At 39.6% G+C, this 21,464-nt stretch overlaps 1 protein-coding gene across 1 annotated transcript in view; it reads left to right on the forward strand.

Moving 5' to 3' along the window:
• The window catches only part of LOC310961613 (zeta-sarcoglycan-like), a gene marked incomplete at both ends in the record, with an annotated part of 392,549 nt that overhangs the window by 357,920 nt on the left and 13,165 nt on the right, over nucleotides 1-21,464 (forward strand). The window contains one exon of the mRNA XM_083933745.1: nucleotides 11,345-11,468. Within this exon, the coding sequence (XP_083789871.1) occupies nucleotides 11,345-11,468 (124 nt within the window). The remainder of the gene's footprint in view (nucleotides 1-11,344; nucleotides 11,469-21,464) is intronic.

The raw sequence follows: 21,464 nt of genomic DNA on the forward strand, positions 1-21,464 counted from the left end.
ACCAGTCTATACCTCCCCTGAAAGTTCTGTTTCCATAACTTGTACGGTTAATGCTCCAGTATGAGTGATATTCAGAACAGCGGCACCTCCTGGATGATTGATGTCATATTTTCTCTGACCAGCATCAGTAACTATTGTTCTAAGTTTCTTGTTAATCTGACTTGTAAATGCTAAGATATGACGAATTATGCATAGCAGCGCCAACTAGAGGTTGGTTGGTGTGCAATTCTGTGGAAGGCCTCAGTAAGACATAGTAAACTAGATTACCAAGTTTTGTGTTGATCCGACACAATTTGAGGAAGATACGCAGCACTTCCTGTCCATTAAAACTGACCTCACCTCTGGTTATCGCTGAAGAATAGACAACCCGTCTTGACCACTTCCACCCAACCATTTTCTCAGCCAGACTCAAATGGCAAAAAGCAAAAAGAGGCAGACAATGCAAATAGACGTAGTGCTTTACAACTGTTATATTTCTGTTTTTTAACAAATTACAACTGAACATCAGAATGTGTTGTTGTAGTTTAAAGTGGCAACTAGTGATGTCCAAATTAAGCTAAATTAACTATTTTCATTGTTCCACTAGAGTCCACTAGATGGAGCTCTCTGTTCAACAAAAGGTTGAAAACACACTGAATTACCAATCATTGAGCCCTTTTATTTAAACCAAGAGCTCCATCTAGCGGGCACAACAAATACAATTAGTGGTTCATGAGGCTTCATTTGGACATCACAAGTAGCAACCGTAGCAACCCTATTTAAAATAAATGATGAGTGATCTATAAGTTACAGCTTTAACACATGCAGCTGTTTATTTTCTGTAGTAAAACATGAGCTGTTTGTAAAGTTAAAATTTCTGCTCTTTCATTTTATATTTAGATTGACTAATCAAGAGGAAGCAGAGTAGAGATTTGCAAGTGGCATCATACCCACCTTTTTTACAAATTAAATAAATCGGAAATACAAAAAGAGAGAGTCCTCATAAAATAACCTGTGCTGAATGCAACATGCAGTACATTCACTCCTTTTATTTTTGCTTTATGCTATCTATTGTTGATTCATTTTGCGAATGTTTTTTTTAAATTTTTATTAAGGTCACAAGACTTTTTTCATATTATCAGCACAAAATGCAGTTGAGGCGGCGGTTTCTGTACGTTAAAGAGGAAGTGGAGTTAGGTCCCTTTCCCAGGGGCACTATCAGTTTTTATGGGAGCGGAGTGACAGAGTTTCCCAACATGTGTTCTTCCATCTAAAAACCAATAATGTGAACAGCTAAAGTTGCACACTTGCAGATACTCCTCTAACCTGTAAATCTCTCTGAGAGGACACATTCTCTTCTTATTTTTTATCTGTTGTGTAAATCCCCATACGTTCTGCTGTGGCGATTACTTATTGAATTATCTTAAGTTCTCTGTATTTGTTCTATTCTTATCTATATTCTTCTCTGTGCTGCTGCAAATACCCATCTCCCCCACAGGGATCATCAAAGTCTCATCCAACCTTTAGTAAAATACAAGATAGCACCATTTGTCAGGCATATTAAATAACAAGGAGTGTAATACAGTTCCTACAGATGTCATTAATGCAGCAGGGGCTTATTGCTGCCTCTTAAGATGCCGTTTCTTTCCAGTGTCACTGAGTCTCGAGTCTGCCAATGTCAATTGAACGATGGGCAAGTAACTGAACATGTTCAAAAGTATATATTTGAGTTAGCTGAATATTATTTCTATCAAATAGATATCTCAATATCTGACTTCTTGCATTTAAAAAAGGTTAGTTTTTCAGCTTCCTGAAGACTGCCTGCTCCTTATCACATCATTAAAAAAGCTGGGTTGCATTACAGAAGTCATGAGCTGCAGATGGGTACACAGACTAAATGCGCTGTAGTCCTTTTATTGTTTTTATGAGGGAGCTCTAATGTGTCTTTGCTCAGATGTGTTTTCTGTCAGGCTCTGCTGTATGGAATAGGGAGAAGATGTTAATGAAGCAAAGCATAGACATTTTTCTGACCTCGTATCTGCAATTGCAAGCGAAGCAAGTACACATATAAAGTATACCTTTTCTGTATATCTTCATTTGTTCATGTGTTAAAGCATCAAGAAAAAACAACAAACTTTCTTCTTTCTTTTTGGATCCTTTCTCTTTCTTTTCTTCTATTTGAAAGCAGAAAGCAACTCTGCGTGTTGGTGTTGAAATAGTTCAGTGACATAACTCTTATTCTCATGGGGCAAATTAGTGTATGATCTTTAAAAGATGTATATATCGGACTGTAACATTTCCACAAGAAAAATAACCCCAGCTGTGTCAGAGTGAGAGACAGACTTTAATGCACAGACAGTTATATGGAGATGTTTTAGTTTTTTTCTTTATATTGTCCCAATCTTGTATATTTCTTACATATTAAGGTCTATACTTATTAATTGGATCCATCAATGAGAAGTGAATAGAAAAATTCAGCTCAGTTGCCAGATCACTATCACAGATGCGTTGATATGAAATGTATTTGTCAATCTTTAGCATTGGTGTTTGACTCACCAGGCTTTCAACTAACTCCTATGTAAAACCATTTGCATAAATATTACATACTCAGGGCAAGTGATGCAGTACAAAGAACATTAAACCCTGCTAAGGACGAGGTAAGGGGTGGATGGGTCAAATGTATACAGGACTTACACTGCAGTTTGTGTCACAATTATGTCTCAAGTGAACATACTAGTTTGAACCCAAACCACAATCTTTTCCTAAACCTTACCAAGTAGTTTTGTTGCCTAATCTGAACCAAGTAGTTATTGTTTGAATTATCATGTTAACAATGTGGTTACAACAATAACCATGGTCAACACCACACAGTGCATCAAAAGTGACACCAAGGGGTTCTAACAAAGTGTCGGTATGTGAGTAGTAGGGAATGAGAACGGGTCGCAGCAGTTCATAAATGTCAAGATTCAATGTGTCTGTGTATTGCAGGAAAACTAACATTTTACTCAGGCTACTGGGTTGCACAGTTTCAAGGAATGTACCCTTGAAAAAAGGCACAAAGACAACAGAACAAGTTATGTAATTTACTTTTTTTTGTTTTGTTTTTTGTTTTTTATTTGTGACAAGATATGCTGGTTGAGATGGAGGCCGTGCATTCACCATAGTCAAAATTAGACCAGACACTATATTGTTAACTTTCACATTTTTGTTCCTCTCACCCATCCATTCTCTACCCACTCCATTCCTTCTTTTCTATTTAAATTGGTGCCTCCAACTTTGTCTCTTTCTAGCAAAAACAAGTCAATGAACATTGGATGAAATGGCTGAAGAGGAGTGAAGCCAGTCTTTCACTACTGATTAAATTATCAGCTTGGCGCCCCATCGGAGGCACAAAGGCATGAAATTGCTTGACATTTTTTCTCCTTACGCACTCTGCTATTAGCCATTTCCTCAGATACATTTCACAGTGAGGAGGACAGCGAGTGCCTCTGAAAGTCATTTTGGAGTAACTCAAGGATTTGTCAAGCAGGGTGTTGTGTGAAGGTGAAAAGATGTACAGGACTTTGGAAGTCATGGCAGGACAAACAAAAATTATTGAGAAGTGGTGTACATACTATCTGAAAATAGATATTTATCCAATGCTAAATATCTGTGTGCTGGCACACACACACACACACACACACACACACACGTCATCTCTTGCTCTTTCTGGCACACGCAAAACATGCACACACATTCTTTTCACAAAGACAAACCTCTAATGTACCTTGACACTCTCCTGTCCCACCTCAGTAACTCAATAGGGACTTTTATAACTTTTTAAAACAGCCCAAGGCTTTCTCTTTTCACTTTTTTTCTTTTTACACCTGCAGGATTCATGGGGCGATTCAAACACGCTACATTGCCCCGCTCACCCAGACATAGACACACTGCAAAAGTCAGGAGGCTTTAGAAATGTCATATTTCTACATTCTGTCTCGATTTTACTCTCTAAAAGTCAAAGAGCTGTTGCGTTTCTTGTCTTAAGTCTTGTTTCAATGCATCACTCAGCACCACTTTCTCAAACTTGAAAAGTTTTTAAATTGCCTCTTGGATGTAGTTGGATGATGGCGGTAGGGGTACTGAGGCAGGGGTAGTGAGGCAGCTGACGGAGCATTTAGCATGAAAAGGTTAAAGGTTTGGGTCCCAAATGGCAAGGTGGCGATAAGGTGGTTTTGCTTTCAATGGTTCTGAAGAAGAAAAGGGCAGGATGAATGTCAGCCAAGTCTTTGGGGAAATATAAATCAAACTAAAAAGACCAGATTTGAACATTTCCAGCTGTGTGTATTTGCACAACTTCCCGCCCTGCTTCCCACACTGCTTTCAAAATAAAAAAAAGTTAAAAGGATATTACTGATATCACTTAAATAATTGTATATATTTATACATATATATATATATATATATATACATATGTGTGTGTGTGTGTGTGTGTGTGTGTGTGTAAGTTTTTTGCACCCATAATGTGTGTGTTGTAAAGTCTAGAAAATGTGATCCTAGGGTTTTGTTCAGGTTACCACCCTTGTATTAACCGGACATGCAAGATGGTTTGTTTCATAAAACCATCTGAGAAGCCATCTTTGGAAACAAAAAATACCTCTGAGGTGATTAGATGAACCTTCTGTCTATCAAACCCTTGCCAAAGCCAGTAGCGAGTAGATCGAAAACATCTTTTCCATTCGAGAAAATCTTTAGTGCCATTCTTTGCTCTTGTTTCAGGAAAAACAACAACCGCAGCTCTGATATAACTGATGCTATTTTAACATCTACACTAACCTTTTAATGAGTCGCCATGTTGTTTTGAACGAACAGTCATACCTCCGTCACACACCTAACCAGGTCTAGCTCCTCACAGGACACTAATTGGTGGTTCAGACGCAAACATAAACATAAACATAATGATAAAAATGGATTTTGTATGATATCTTGAGAATCCAGCTGAGGTAAATTTGATTACACATGATAAATTCACTTGTTAATAACGCAATGGCTGTTCACAAAAACAGTAGGTTCTGTGGACATAATCTGAAAGTGAGAATGACGATATTGTTGAAATTAGGGGAGGTTAGACAAATATAAACTACCTCAAATACTTCACCCATAATTATAAGATGACTTTTAAACCACAAGGAGCAAGCTGATGTAACGTGCATATAATCCATCCATCTATCATCTTCAACCACTTGTCCCTAATGGGGTCGCGGGGGGCTGGAGCCAATCCCAGCTGACATTGGGCGTGAGGCAGGGTACACCCTGGACATGACGGCAGTCTATCGCAGGGAACATGGAGACAAAGAGAGACAGACAACCATCCAAACTCACATTCCCACCTATGGGCAATTTAGAGTAATCAATTAAACTAATGCCTGCATGTCTTTGGACTGTGGGAGGAGGCCGGGGAAACCCACGCAGACACGGGGAGAACATGCAAACTCCACACAGAAGGGTCCCAGACCAGACTTGAACCTGGAACCCTCACCCTGTAAGGCTACAGTGCTTACCACCACACCACCACCCTTTGCACATATAATATTTATTTAAAATTCAAAATCAATGCTTTGCCTGTGCAAACAAGTGCCTCATAGGGAGCTAGAAAATACCACATAATATACAAAAGGACCTTAAAATGTAGTTCCATATTTCATCCATATTTTTGGAACAGAATTTGAGTTATGAGTTTCCAGGATGCAAGGAAATAACTCAAACTGACTGTGATTTAGAATGCAGTAGGAAAGTGTAAATAATAAAATGAATGATGAGTGAATTTCATTTTGCTGATTCAGTTTTAGGGTGCTGGTACTGTGCCTTCTTTCATGTGCCACTGACATGGCTCGCTGGGGACACTTAAATATAACAGTCTTTGTTAGTGTTATTAATGTGAATTTCCTGCTATGACGAGTCAAAATGTATGCTGTGAAAAGGTCTATGGCTGTCTGAGCTTAGAGAGCTGGTTAGATGGGCTTCTCAGAAATCCTGAGATAAATGTATATTCAACAAATAGTATTCATGCTGAGGCAGGAGTTAAAATAGGTTTATCTCAGATTAGTAATCAGATTATCAGGTTACTTTCAATGTCAGGGCATCCAAGTATTTTTGACACGGGTCTGTTAATTGAACAACTTAATTTGTTTAGCTCTACAAACTGATCCCCGGATTCCGTGTTCAGTATTGCCAACCTACCATTGTATGCAAGACACAGTCGCAACATACACATAATGTAAATCAGGAATATATTCAGTGCATATAGGCAGTTAGGATAACATTGGAGTGAAGATCAAACTAAGCTATAAAATGTTAGCCTGGAAATATAGAAAAATGGGATGTACCATTGTACTGTAACTCCCTATTTGTATCTCCAACAGATGCATATCTGAGGATTCTTCAATAACATATTTAATAACATCTTTAAATATACATAAATTAGTGTCTTTTCTTCTTATCTGTCTTTGTTTTTTGAATTTCAAAAGACCCTCCCCTCCACTTCTCCCTCTATTTTCCCAGAGAAATGAATTAAGATAAAATAAAACATTTCAAATTGATGTATTTCTGTCCTGCTTATCTTGTCAGGTAGGACAAATATGGTGCTGTATAAAATGGCCTTGTCGCAACTGAAGGTCAAGACAGATCTATGAGAAAGAGGATGGGGCGAGGTATGCTGGATGTGAGAGAGAAAGGGAGGAGTAATGTTAGAATTGGAAGCAGAGAGGGAAGGAAGGCAGTTTTCTCCAATAATAATGAATTGCAAAGATAACGGCTCCTGCTATCAGCACCATGAAAAAAGAAAGATAACCGTGAAGAGACCTGACCAGAAACTTTATGTGGCTGTGTGTGCACATATGTTTGTTTATGAGTGTCACTGAGTAGAATGACTCCAGACATGAGACTGAGCGTGTCTGTCTGTGGAAAAGTACTTTATGTATTTTACTATGATAGTTAATAGTCACAAGTAATTATGTCCTAATGAAGCTTCATGAACCATTTTCATTATTTTCAAAATCCATTAGATGGACCTTTCTGTTCAAAAAAGGGTTGAAAACCCACTGAATTACCATTCATTGAGCCCTTTTCTTTAAACCAAGAGCTTCATCTAGTGGGCTCAACAAATACAACAAGTGGTTCATGAGGCTTCATTTGGACATCACTAGTCACAAGATAAACTGTAATGTTGTGTGTAAAGTTAAACAAGACAAAGGGTCTACAGCCATGCCAGCAGCTGTATAGGGCTGTACTGTGACACAGATTTGCTTTGAGCTCAATGCTAATGTGAGCATGGCCACATGTTTAATGTTCACCATGTACACTATCTTAGTTGAGCGTGTTAGCATGCTCACATTTACTAACACAAAACGCACAAAGTATAGCTGAGGTTATCCACTCTTTGTTGAAACATTTGTAAGACCTTATTTTCCTCAAATTCACAACTTATTGTGTAATTCTGATGCCCATAGGAGAATGCTGATACCTCAAGTATATGAGCACAAGACACATTCATAAATCAAGAACATCATAATGCACAGAACAGCAATAACATACTCAGCATTAACACTGGCCTGCACACTGTCCTCTAACACATAAATTATCCAAAGTTAATCAAGTTGAAACTTGTATGAAACCTCAAACCCAATTTTTCAGCTGTTAATCGATGTTCGTGGCAATTTTATTATGAAACCCATTCATCCTGGTCATACTCACCATAATGCATCATGCAGCAGCTTTTTCTGGGGGTTTCTGTTGCCAGCTACTGACAGTGACAGAATTGAGTTGTGGAATTGAACACATCATCATACAAGTTACAGGGTCTCCTACTCGGACACGCTTTTGTTCCCCTCTTGTTCTTCAATAAACGTTCCTTGAGTGTCAAAAATGTTACTCCACTTCAGCTTCAATTCAAAACAGTGTGTTGTGGTCAAACTGTAACTGGATAGCTGACATCCTGGAGATATGAGTTTTCCACCTGACACATGCAGGTACGCTACTTTATGTCTCAATATTTAAAAATGTGTGAAAACTGAGGTAAAGTAATAAATGGCATGTTTGTGAAGGAAACCGACAGGTGAGTTTAAACAGAGGTGAAGGCAAACAGGGAGGTGTGATATTGAGATGGAGAGAGAGGGGTGAGAGACATAGAGTGATAGATAGTCAGTATGTATGTGTGCGCCTGCCCATCATAGCTAGTTTCAGCCTGCAGCAGCGTCACTGTAATTGGCTCAACTGTCAAAGCAGAAGATCCCCACATCACTGTTGTGGACTAGGCCAGCAATCTCTCTTTCTCTTTCTCTCCATTGCACATGCAAAGGATAATGAATAATAGGAAAAGTTGTTCCTGTTTTATTTCCCAAAACTCTCTTTTAATCTCTTGTCTGTCTGCCTGCCTGTCTGTATGTATGTGTGGTTGTCTGTCTGCCTCTCGTCTTCTTCCTAACCTCTGACTGCTGCACTATACACTGTTTTTAGTGTATGCTTCCGACACTTCCCTTGGATGCTCACCATTGCACAGCAGCAAACATTCCCTCACCTTTAATTCACCTTATGACACTTCTAGTTTGACCTTCAGCCCGAAATAAATACCACTGTAACCTCTGGCAAACAGCAAACTCAGACATGCTGGTGGAGGAAGCAGTTTGGTTTGTAAAGGTCTTTCCATTACACCAAACAAGTCATCCAGTCTCAAATGGACTAATAACCTCCCATTTTCATTGAAATAAGTGGAGCAAATTAGTAGGGTGAGATGACTTAATTCTGATGCAAACCAGCCTGCTCCAAGCATTTTCTAAAATAAAGTGGCATTATCTTGAAACTAGTAATATGCTCTACCTTAGCTTGTTGCAACTTAATGGAGAGAAAGTCTAATTTGCATCTATAGTTGGAATTATTGGGATTACCTTTTTTATTTTCTCTCAAAAGATGTATTTTAAAAACACAACTAAATGGCCTCTCAAGGTCAATCATTGTTGCGATAGAATAAAACAACTAACTAACAGAGTGTAAAGACCCTGAAAATCCAAGTAGCAGAGAAGCAGCGATGTCGAGACAGAAATATCTTTCTCAGTGCATGTTCATTGCGCAGGTGCAACCAAACATGGAAACCCAGTGCCAAGGGAGCATTTTTATGTCTGCTAATGTTTGGATTTTACAGATCGAAACCCTGCAGAATTATCCCTCACCAAAGGGCCTCTGAGAAGAATATACATTTTCTCCCTTCTGGGGACTCTAGTGAAGTGAGGCGCATTAACAGAGGAAGCTTGGTACGATTACTTCTAGCCAAAGTGCCTTTAGCCGAGGCACTGATGCTTGTTTATGTCTCTCTGTTGTTTGGCCACAGACTGGACGCACGTCATACATTCAGTTAATCTACCCTTTGGCTTGAATGCTTTATCCCTTTAACCTTTCAGTAGGGATTGGGAAACCAACCTTCTGAAGTGCCCTTGAGCAAAGATTGTCTGGAAAAGTGCCCCTATAGCAAAGCATTTTTTTTCCTATTTGATCTTTGTTGTGAGCGTGCTGTTTAATTTGTCATACTCACACTTCATAAATTATAATTCTGTCTGCTTTGCCGAAAGAACGCTTTATTTAATTTCACTTGCCAACATGCCCTTGAGTGAAGCACTGTGCTTATCTAACACCACCAAGCTGTTTAATCATCTCATATTGTTTTCAACTTGGAGTCACAGCAGACTTAGCTGACCCCTTACGCTCCAAGGGTGAATGACACTAACCAAAGCCAGTTTCAAGCAGTGCAGTAATACAGTACAATTCTTCATTATTGTAGATTTTCTCAAAGTAAAGTTTTACTTTGACTTTGAATGACTACTCAGATGAGTGAGCATATCAGAGGGCCTCCAAATGCAACCACACACAGTCAGCTGGAATGCTGCATGTTTTGTAAATCTCAGTTTTTTTGTAAAGTCACCAAACTATTCACCAAATTGCTTTGTGTTAGTGAGCCAGAAACCCTGAGAGGTTCCATCATGTCACTGAGCACTTTAGGAATCAACTCAATCTCCTGAATAAAATGTTGGCATTGTACTTGACTGCAAACCACAAATACATTCAATCTTAGCATTTTTTAACTGCTGCAACTCGTTCTCATTCCCAAAACTCATCACATACCAATACATTGCCAGGATCCCATGGAATCGAATTTTAACACACTGGGTAACGATACTCCATGGTTGCATTTTTAAACGTGGTTAACATTGTGAATTCAAACAAAAACTACTTGTTACAAGTCAGGTCAGAGTGTTTGTTGTCATATGCATAGTTGAAACACAATTCCCTCTACAATGAAATTATTCCTTTGCCTTCCACTCTTAAGGCCATTTCCCCCCAAAAAAACATTAGGTATAAAGAGATACATTAAATACAATAAAAATTAAATAGTTAACATAACTTTCACAGAGGACACGAACCGCGGTCTCCTGGGTGAAAGTCTGGTGTAAGAAAACTCATCCATTCACCCGACCTCCTCCCAATGTCATTTGACTTCCAGACCACTTGTTCTGAGTGTCTAATTTTGCTGCTGATGGTTTTACATTTGTGTCAGTTGAAAGCCTTGTGTCTCTCCTACAGACGCTAAAGGGTGCCAAATATGTTTCATATCAATATTTCTGTGGTTTGCTGAAATGTACAATGGCAACAATTTTCTGCTGACTGGGCTGGAATCTGAATATTTATTTATGGATAAGTCTAATATCAACAAGTGTAATAAAATGATCAACACATATTTAATTTGTTAAAGAGATACTTTATCCATTTTAATATAAGTCTGTGTCGTGGCAATGTGTGCATTGTGTTCAGATTAACGGTGCTTGGGCCGTCTCTCTGGCGGAAGTCCCCTTACAATGGAGCATCAGTGATCTACCGATTTCCGCTGCATGATGCGTTTTTTTGTCACACAGCAAAACCACGCATTTTGGAATTTTAGTGGATTTAGGCAGATCTTTAGTTCAAAAAGATGCAATGTAACAAAACAGCACTTATTAATTCACTCTTTCAAGTTTAAAGGTGTGTATTCAAGAGGCAGCGTGTCATTTAATGTGTAAATTCATGTACCCCCAGGTGGTTGTACTCCACGGAGGTCTTCAATCAAGAATAAACTTTGAATCAGCGAGTGTTGATTTTCCAGTTGTTATATTAGCTTAACCAATCTTTTGACTGAGCAGCTGGGGGGATTGAGAACCTTGTTCAGAGTCAACCCATTATTGATCCTGTGGTAATAGTGGCTGAAGCTTTAGGGTTAAACTACCCAGACTGTTCATACTGTATGTCTCTGCAGGTGTGTTCCCACAGCTTCCAGGATGATTAAAATGTATGTATTGTTTCTCAGGCTGGAGTCGCCGACTCGGACCCTGACTCTTGAGGCCCCCAGAGGGGTGGAGATCAATGCTGGAGTGGGAGACTTTATGGCGTCCTGTAGGAAAGACCTCCTCTTGCAGTCCTCAGAAGGAGAGGTGAGTGTGTTTGTAAGAATTAAGTGATCAGTATGTTTTTGTATGTCTGAGAATACAATTCATGTATGTCTGTGTTATGGTGTGTGTGTGAGTATTTGTTTGGGAGAGAAATAGACAAAAATAGCTATATATGTGTGTCTTTTGTCTCTATGGCACTCTATAGTGTTGGGCCTACTTCATTAAAGTACCTTATTAGGCTAATGAGCGTCATCAATCCAGGCGACCTTGTCCTCCTTTTCTCCCCTCCTCCTCTCATCCCTCCTTTCCTCCCCTTTTCTATTTGGGTGAAGTGACTTCATTAAAGCTGGTTTGATGAGGTTCCCTGTCAGTTGTTGCTGCTGTATGTGTGTGTGTGTGTGTGTGTGTGTGTGTGTGTGTGTGTGTGTGTGTGTGTATCTTTGTTAGCCTGCTATCTCACTGTCAAGCTCTTAGCATAGCAGCCTGCCACGTTGCGTGAGCTCAGAAGCAGACTTAGCCATTATCCTTGTGTGTGTCTCTTTGTGAGCGCATGTGTGTGTATGCATCGGCCTGCCATGTTGCATGTCCGCTGAAGCATAGTGTGTCATTAACTCAGTAATTAACAGGAGAATGCCCCCCTCTCATTTGTCACACTCACTGTCATTGTCAGTATAACACACACACACACACCCACACATACACACACACACTGACTTCTATCACAAATACCCCATAGTCACATTCTCATACACAGCCAGACACACACACACGCACACACACACACACACACACACACACACACACACACACACACACACACACACACAAAGACCAATAACAGAAGTGTCTGACAAACAACAGTTAAAGTCTGATCCTCCTCTTCTAAAGTTTTTCTCATTTCCTCCCCTCTGTCAATTTTCTTCTCCTCCTACTTTTCTCTCTCCTTCTTCGTCCCTCTCATTTACTTATTTTGTTTCTGTCCACTGGACCTTATTTTTGAAAAGTACCCAACTTCATCCAAAGGTCCATGACCAGACACACGGAGGTATGAGTAACATTAAGCAGACAGAGGTCACCAAACTCTTGGGACATCTCTGGCATATTTTGTAACAAAATAATAAGACAGAATGTCCGATATGCCAGAGATGGTGGAGTTTCAAATATATAATTAATATGTGCAGCCAGGCAGTGTGGCATACAGTGTATTGCACAGAGTGTGTAGAGACAGAGCATAAACGTTTGATCCAGTGTGGTAGAGTAGTTATACTAAATAAATGAAATACTGAATATAAGTTATGAGCCTTACAAAAAGAACACCTTGGGGGCTGGTCTTGGTCCAGTTACAAATGAAGCCTGGTATGCTTCGGTACAGTTTGCTTGTGCTGAGAATGTGATCCAACCACCTCATCAGGTGTACTCTACAAGTTTCAGCTGAACTACTGTCGTCAAGCTAGCTGTCACTCTAGCAGCTAGCCGCTGCTAGAGTTCGGGACAGACACAGGCAGAGCAGAGCGAGGTTTCAGAGAGAGGAGCAGAGGTAGTATTGTTGCTCGTGTAGCAATGATTGGAATATTATTTCAATGAAATGAGCTCTAGTCTTAGTTTAGGAGTCCCTCTCACTCCTTAGTAAAAATTGCTCTCAGAGTCTTTGGGAATAGGTTTTAAGAAATTACTCTTAAGTAACAACTTTTAGTGCTCCTTAGGAGTAGTCTTTGTGCTAAGATAAAATGTTTTGTGAATACAGCCCCTATTCACTGCAACCCTTAACAAGATCAACTCTAAAGAAAATTAATACATTAACGACTTAATATAATTTAAAGGTAAACATAATTTGTAGAGTTGTTCCCATGACACTCACAGACTCAGAACTTGGGTTTTACTATTACTGAAATTTGGATACAAGGTGGCGTAGACTCCAAAAGCACTGAAATCCCAACGCTAGTTTGGTTCCAGTGAATGGGTGCTGTCCTCCAATAAAACAGTTTTGGAGACAGGTAGTTGCCTCAGTGTGCAGCTCTGATGGCTTTGTTTTTATCCTGTTCTTTTGGTCTATGTCATGCCTTTCTCTGATGGAGAGCAGACATGTAATCACCTGCTCAGCAGTGCAGATGACATGTTAAAATGTGTCCTCTAGCTAAGCACTAGGGGTGCCATTGTCAGAGATGGACTGAGGCTGTTGTAAGAATTTATGATGAGGATTGTACCCCTAGTACAAAGAGTACAATCTTCTTGCATTGTGGCCAAATAATTTGTCAGGCTGAAGTTGAGTGTCAAGGCAAAATATATGAATTTTAACAAGGCTCTTTGCCTCTTTTTCAAACTTCCTAATCATGTCACTCCTTTTCTCACATTTCCCTATTACCTCCCTTCATGTCATATCTTTCTCCCTTGTTCCCCCACGTTCTACTTTCTTCCCTGACTCATCTTACTCTCCATGTCTCTCCCCATTCTCCTTTCATTCTTCTCTTGTGTTCTTTTGTTTTATTTTAACCTTCTTCTACATATTCTTCTCATTTCCGCCTCCCTCCTCTCCTTCTCAGCCTCTCAGTCCTTCATCTCTAAGTAACCCAGCCTATCTAATTAACTTTCCACTGCCAGGGTTATACATCACTGTGGCTGCCACTTCTCAGGGAAAGAGGGGGGATTATAATTTTACCTCTTTTCTGTCATCTCTTTCTTTCTCTCTGTGTATTTCATGTATTCTTTTGTCTCTTTCTGTTCCTTGTTCATCCATTAGGCCCCCATCTCTCTCTCTCTCTCTCTCTCTCTCTCTCTCTCTCTCTCTCTCTCCCTCTCTCTCTCCATCTCTCTCTCTCTCTCTCTCTCATCCTTACATGAATAGATGTCTCCTCATTGACTGTTAACAATAGCATGAAGCAGGATGAAACAGGGGCTGTAGTGTGGGCCCTTGTCATGGTTGGACAGATGACAAATAATAATAAGAGTACATTCACTTTACCTTGCACCACTTCATATTCATTGAAAATGTAAAAAGTGAAGTTAAATTTAATTTGGTACCATTTTAAACAGTAGTGCCTAATGACGCAATGTCTTGCACAGACTTCTCATCACGCAATCTGTTTTTATAAATGGACCAGTTTATATTAGGTTGTGTGTTATCCTTCAGCTTAGAGACACATTTGATTGTTGCTGATGTGACATATTAAATTCGTCAGACATTTTTTTTTGTCATTTATACAAATGATTATAATAATTTCTAACAAATTCATATACATTTTAATTTTTTATACCCTCTCACTCCTTGCTGTCACACATTCATGATTCATTACAGAAAATTCAAGAAAGTGTTTGCATTCCACATTCCCCTCCCGCAGCTAGCCCCTCTGTTAACCTCATCCACCCCAGCATGCCCCTTGCAAATGTAACGATGTGTCTATTATAACTTGAAGAGCAAGAGAAATGAACCCACAGTTGAGTTATTGTTCAAATCTGCTCTTATCACATGCTAATCGCTTTCACTACTGCACAACCAATTGCAAATTCACAACAAAATTAAATATGTTTAACAGACAAACAAATTATGTGATCATTCAATTGTCAGCTGTTAGAGAACGGTGTTCATATTTTCAAAAAAACACTTTTTTATTTTGTGATTTTAATTTCCAGTTGGAACTTCTCTGATCTAAATAACAGTGATGTTCAAATAAAGCTTCATGTACCATTTTCATTATTTCTGTTCAACAAAGGGTTGAAAACACACTGAATTACCATTCATTTATCCCTATTTTTCAAACCAAGAGTCTATCTAGTGGGCTCATCAAATAGAACTAGTGGTTCATGAGGCTTCATTTGGACATCACTACTTTTCATCTGGTAATGGTTTTAAAAACGATTGACTGATTACCCTATGGTCTAGAGCATCAACCTGCTTACCTGTCCACTCAGGGGGATTATTAATAATGTCTGCCCAACTTCTGGTGAGTTTTAATTGCTGCCATGTGCGTCGAAGTGACAAATAACATTTCCAGCAATGACAAATTCCAAGCAAGTGAAAATACAGTATGTCAACGGATTATGTCAAAGTCAAAATTTTTAGTAGGACTATTATTATGTTGGTCATTTACAGGTGTTTGTGTTGTTTTTCATTTTTATTTTTCCTTCTGTGTAATCAATGGAAATCCAGGGATAAAGGCATGACGGAATGCCTTCCATGCTAAGTTTAGATATTATTATTATTGCAAAGTGCAACAGCTCAGCACAGCAAATAAAGACTTAATGGCTAAGTGAGATACAAACAAGACTAGGTTGAAACCTAGTATATGGCTGGACTTTACAGGCGAATGTGCTAAATTGTGGTCAAAGTATTTAGGACTAGTCAGTTGGTTCTATAATGTGAATTCTTGGATATTAAATTTTCATCTGCAATTTTCTGTAGTTTATTGAGGAAGTGAATCAGCTGTGACAAAGAGGCAAAGATGTTACCAGTCTTGCAGATTCATTTTGAGAGCAAAAACAAAAGGGGAAGCTCCAATATGAACGAATGTACATCCTCATCCCTTTGACCAATGACGGAACTTTATCACCAACTCGGTGACTTTCATCTTTCATAAAAAATGAGGAAGATGCAGATGACACAAAAATACTCCCTCCCTTGTAACCTCCCTTACATCCTCTTGTCAATATTGACATGCCATGACGTGGTGTTATGATCATCATAACACCACGTCATTGCATGTATGTGTCACCAATAGGTAAACGAACCACTGTCTGCAAAGAAAGTATCACCTCTCTGTCTACCGACCCAGCCTGATCGAATTAAGCAGCAAAAAATACCTACATACTAAAAAGAACAGCTTATCCAAATAGCGTTTCCTTTCATCCATTCTCATACAAGCTTTCCTCTGACCGCTGACACCGTCAAATGAACAGAGGAGAGTGGATGAAGGGAGGGTAGAAGGAGGATCGGATGAGTAGGAGGTGGAGGAAGATGGCAGAAAATAGATGTTTCTGTCGATTTTGCAGGAGAAAATAAAGGCGTGCAGGACAGCAAGGCTTAAAGGCAAATCAATGTTGTCAGCAGCTGGCACTTAAGAAGGGGCCATTAAAGTTTAAAAAGTTTGGAAAGCAGTGCTGGAATTAGGGCCAAATGGGTTAGAGGTAGGGGAGCGCTGGCTTCCATTAAAATCAAAGCCAACGAGAGCTGACAGATCCTCTCAGGATTCCCTTCCTCTCGTTCTCTCTCCATCTCTCTTTCTATCCTACATTAATTCACTGTCTTTTTTTCTTGTCCATCCATTTCTTCTATCTTCACGTTTGTTCACCCTCTCACTGACTCTGTATCCGTCTATTTGTTTCTTCTACTTGTCTAATCATACGCGCTTTATGCACCCACAGCTCTTGTCAGCAACTTTTTTGCATCACTCATTCTCATCCACTTTTTGTCTTTACACTGGAGAAGTTGTTTCACCATCACTCGCTATTCATTTTAAAGGATAACTCCTAAGAGAACAGATGACCTCCCACTGTGATGTGTCTATCATTTCCAGTTGCCAGCAACAGGAAGTCAGAAAACAAATGGTTTTAAGAAATTATGTAAGTTGGCTAACTGAAGACACTAAAGTTAACCTTTATTTCCACTGATGACTTTGGAGTATCTGTTCTAATATTTGCCTCCTTAATAAATGTATGGTGTCAGGAAGGCTACACATGCAGTCAAGCGGAAAAGGTCCAGTGCAGTGGGATAAACTAAAGCACCAATTAGTGTGCAAATGGTTACATTTTGATGTTTGTTTGCGGTTTGCTGAGAAGCAGACAGCACAGAAATGCTCTCCAGGGATTGATACAACAGAGTCAGTAAATGCTGTCTGAATGCCCTCGAATAGGGTGCATATTAGAGATGTTCTGATACCAGATTTGTACCTCCTCATACCACTTCCGATACCCGTGCTGTGGGTATCGGCCGATACTGAGTACAGATGCCGATATCAGTGTGTTGAAAAAAAAAAGATCTTACTACGCCTGCATGACTGTGATATGATTAACATTGTGGTAAGGCCTGGCCCAGGTTAAACCATTTGTAAAACATGAATGAATACAGCAAATGGAGGTTGTTTACTTTTAAAAGTATTTAAATAGAACAGCATAAGACAGAAGTGCACAATCTAAGAAAAAAGACTTTTGCCTCTAGGTGCCTGTTTGATAAAAGCAATACATGCAGATGCTCCTGCATGGGCTGTAAGAGGGAGTTATGTCCTCTAGACTACATCCACTAAAGAAATGAAGTGCCAAAAACTGCAGATGTCCACAAATTGCTCCAAAAGCGAGTCAATCCCTATATTGTAGACCGCCATGTGAAAATGCCCAGATTTACAGTATATGTTATTTAACTCACCCATTCATGTATATATGTTAAGGCTTAAAATTATGCATAATTAATGGCTGGGCCGCTTTGAGTGAATGGTGGGTGCCGCCACAGGTGGCAAGCATCCACGCTCCACCTCTTTTCCCATTTTTGGATAAGCCGGGAGCAGGCAGCATCAGGCACTACCAAGATGACTCTGGTGATGAGTTGCCCACAATGAGCTCCATTTTGGCTCTTCAGAAATGTATGGGTGACGTTGCATAGATGACATCCATGTTTAATACAGAATTTTTATTACACATGCTTTTTTCCCCTGATCCTCAGGTTTCTTTTAGAAACTAGCATCCTTAACTAAACCAAACAAACAATATAGTATGTATTTATTTTTTTTTAGATGGTGTAGAAGAGTATTTTTGTCCTGTTTCTTTTACTTAAATCAACACAGAAGTGAAGATGCTAGTGGTGCAACAAATCAACAGTGTTATATATTGCACATGTAAGTGATAGCTGTTGCAAGTGTGTGTTTTAATGTCAGTTTTTTTTTTACTTGACTTAGCCTCTCCTCTCCAGCTATGGCTCACCAGACGACGTCCCTGTTAGTAATACAGTTTTTTCTTTAAGTGCAGGTTGTAAATATCCAGGTATTTCCTCAAGAGAAGCAACCCAGTCATAAACATAAAATAATAGCATTGAACATTTCTGTGAACCACAGATATGTTGATTATTAATGTTTTTGAACCACTACAAACCGTTTCATTCCCTACTCGTAACATGTCTACACTTTTGATGCTCCACGGTCGCAGTTTTAAACACATAAATAATGTTGTGAAATTAAGCAAAAAGTATTAACATTACTTAGGTTTAGGTATTAAAACTACTTGGTTAGGTTTAATAAACAAAACAACATGGTTAGGTTTAGGGAAAGATTGCGGTTTGGGTTAAAAGCACGCTTCCCTCCCACTTCCCCCTTTCTGACCTCTGACGCTCCCGCCTCCCCTGATGCCTGGGATGAGAAAATGAGCAGCCCAAGTTAAACGGCTGGCTTGTTTGCACTACCGGTGACGTTAGCACTAACGCTTATCTTTACCTTGCACAAATAACTTAGTATTACAGAACTATAGTTACTGATAACTGAAACACCAAGACCATCTCATCTCTTTTAGCTCCGGGTGAAGGTAAATTAGTCCCGGCATCGAAAAGCAGAGCCGATTTTGACTCTCGTGTTGCCTCTTGACTCATCAGTTCTTCACTATTCTGTGCTATCTCTCCACCACCATTCGCTCTGCAGAGAGGCGTGTGACTCTCAAGTAGTGACAGGAAGGGACGCTGCTACAAAAACAGGCAGAATTGGTCAGACTTTTATCATAAAAATACATGAGAATTAAATATTGATGATTTTCAACACCTGGTGGATTTAATTCACATTGTTTGTGTGCCATACGCTTATTAAGAGCATTTTAAGATTACAAAAGAAAAGTGTAAAAATGCCAGAAAGGTAAGAATTGCTTTAAGTTTTAATTTCACACGGAAGGGGACACAAACTAAAGTTTTGACCATCCACTAACCATGTACTAACCACTCCCTAAGCAGAGTTTAAAGCTTGTTAAAGTATGTCACCTCGCGTCCGGAGCACTTGCTCTCAATATACTTGTAATATAACTGTTGATAATTTTTCATTGGAGTCAGTTGAAAGCCCGGTACATTGCATATAGATGTAAAAGGGGGCCAAAAAGGTTCAATATTAATGTTTCTGCGGTTTGCAGAAATGCAAGTCATCACATTTTTCTGGCGACGGGGCTGAAGAGAAGAGTGGATGGAATGCATCTATCAAAGCAGTGCTACTGTAAATATAATGCAGTATTTGTGAGATGTTTATGCTGGACAGTAAGGTATCCTTCATAGGGTTGGAAGCTGACCAAAGATGAAAAAAAATGTTTGAAAATGTTTGACCAAAGTCAGCCTCATTTCTGAGTAAACAATAGCAAGTAAAGAATAGTAGATCACTAGCCTAAACATAGGCTAAACATTGGTAACGTGTCATCATTACCTTAAACTCTCTACAATATCTTTATGATAAACATTACCTTGAATGCCCTGCATGCACATTTGTATCTTTGTGTTCATGACATGCGTAAAAGTAATAATTTGAGGTGGCTTCAGTCTGCCACTGACTGCAGCGAGGTGAAATTGGGTTAACTACAGAAACTTTTAACAAAGTTAGGTTACCACGGAGTTTTATAGTTTGTTGACACAGTGATGGGGTTTATTAAGATGGTGTAGCCTGGATGTGTTATTGGGCTGGTACACTGGGACTGGCTCTTTTTTTTTCGCTGCTTGTTGTTTTACCTGCGGGTAAGGCAGAATGGTGAGTGAATTAGAATGCTGGCAGGGGGTAACTCCCTGTCATACACACTGATGCTGTGGAAGCCTCGTAAATATACAGACACACACATTATACAAAAAAAACACAGAAAAGTACTCAAATGCACACACTAAAACAAATGGATGTAGTTCATGGATATGTGCACTTACATACATAGTATCCAGCCACATGTGCACACACTCAAACACCTAAAAATGCACTGACACACAACACCACATGTATGTATGCATATGCACAGAATGACACACACTCACAGCATGCTGCCACAGTTGAGAGAGAGAGAGAGAGAGAGAGAGAGAGAGAGAGAGAGAGAGAGAGAGAGAGAGAGAGAGAGAGAGAGAGAGAGAGCATTTCTGTTTACTTCCAAACTCAATTTCATCATCCAACATCACTCTTTCAGTCTGCATCTACAGGACGTGTGTGTTGGTGTGTGTGTGTGTGTGTGTGTGTGTGCGTGCGTGTCTGTGTGATTCCGTCAGCCTGATGTAACGTCTCCATCTTTCAGTGTGTGTGGGAGCTTTTTCTGTTTTTCTCTCTCTTTGTGTTACTGTCTATCATAGCATGTGTTTGTGTTCATGTTTGTCTGTGGCTGCTTCTCTATTCCTGTCTACCCGTAGTTGTCTGTATGTTTGTGTGTGTGTGTACAATAGAGCAGACTGATATCGCTTTATGTCCTAGCTACATCTGCGTTACTAGATTCTCAGTCCCTCTCCAGCCTCTGTCATTTAGGTCATTGTCAGCTCCCATTCCAGCGTCTGTCCATTCAACACGCCTAATGGTCTGTGTAATACACTCAGATAGCTTCACAACCTCCCACCTATTTGTATTGTTGGTGTGTGTGTGTGTGTGTGTGTGTGTGTGTGTGTGTGTGTGTGTGTGTGTGTGTGTGTGTGTGTGTGTGTGTGTTTGTGTGTGTGTGTGTGTTTGTGTGTGTGTGTGAATGTTCCATTTGTGAGTGCAGGGGTAGCAATTGACAGAAAGAAAAGGGATGGGATGGGAAATGGGAGGCAAGATGAGCTGAGGCGAGGCAAACTTCTGTGTGTTTGTGTGTGCAGAATTTTGTGTGTAATCCTGTGTGTGTGTGTGTGTGTGTGTGTGTGTGTTTGTGTGCTGGTGAAATCTTACTATTATTGTCCTTTCAACCTCTGTCACACCTCTGTCCCTCAACTCCTCTACTCCTTCATCCTCTCAGTCAAATGCTTTAAAGTTGACACTTTCTGTTCCACTTCCACTTCCAGGACAGCCTAATTTAAACGGATAGAGTTTGTAACATGATCCCCACAGGCTACATTCTTTGACAGCATAGAAAATCACCTAAAGGTGGTTTCATCTT

This window comes from Echiichthys vipera, assembly GCF_963691815.1.
Source record: "Echiichthys vipera genome assembly, chromosome: 2".
In the NCBI taxonomy this organism is placed as follows: domain Eukaryota; kingdom Metazoa; phylum Chordata; class Actinopteri; order Perciformes; family Trachinidae; genus Echiichthys; species Echiichthys vipera.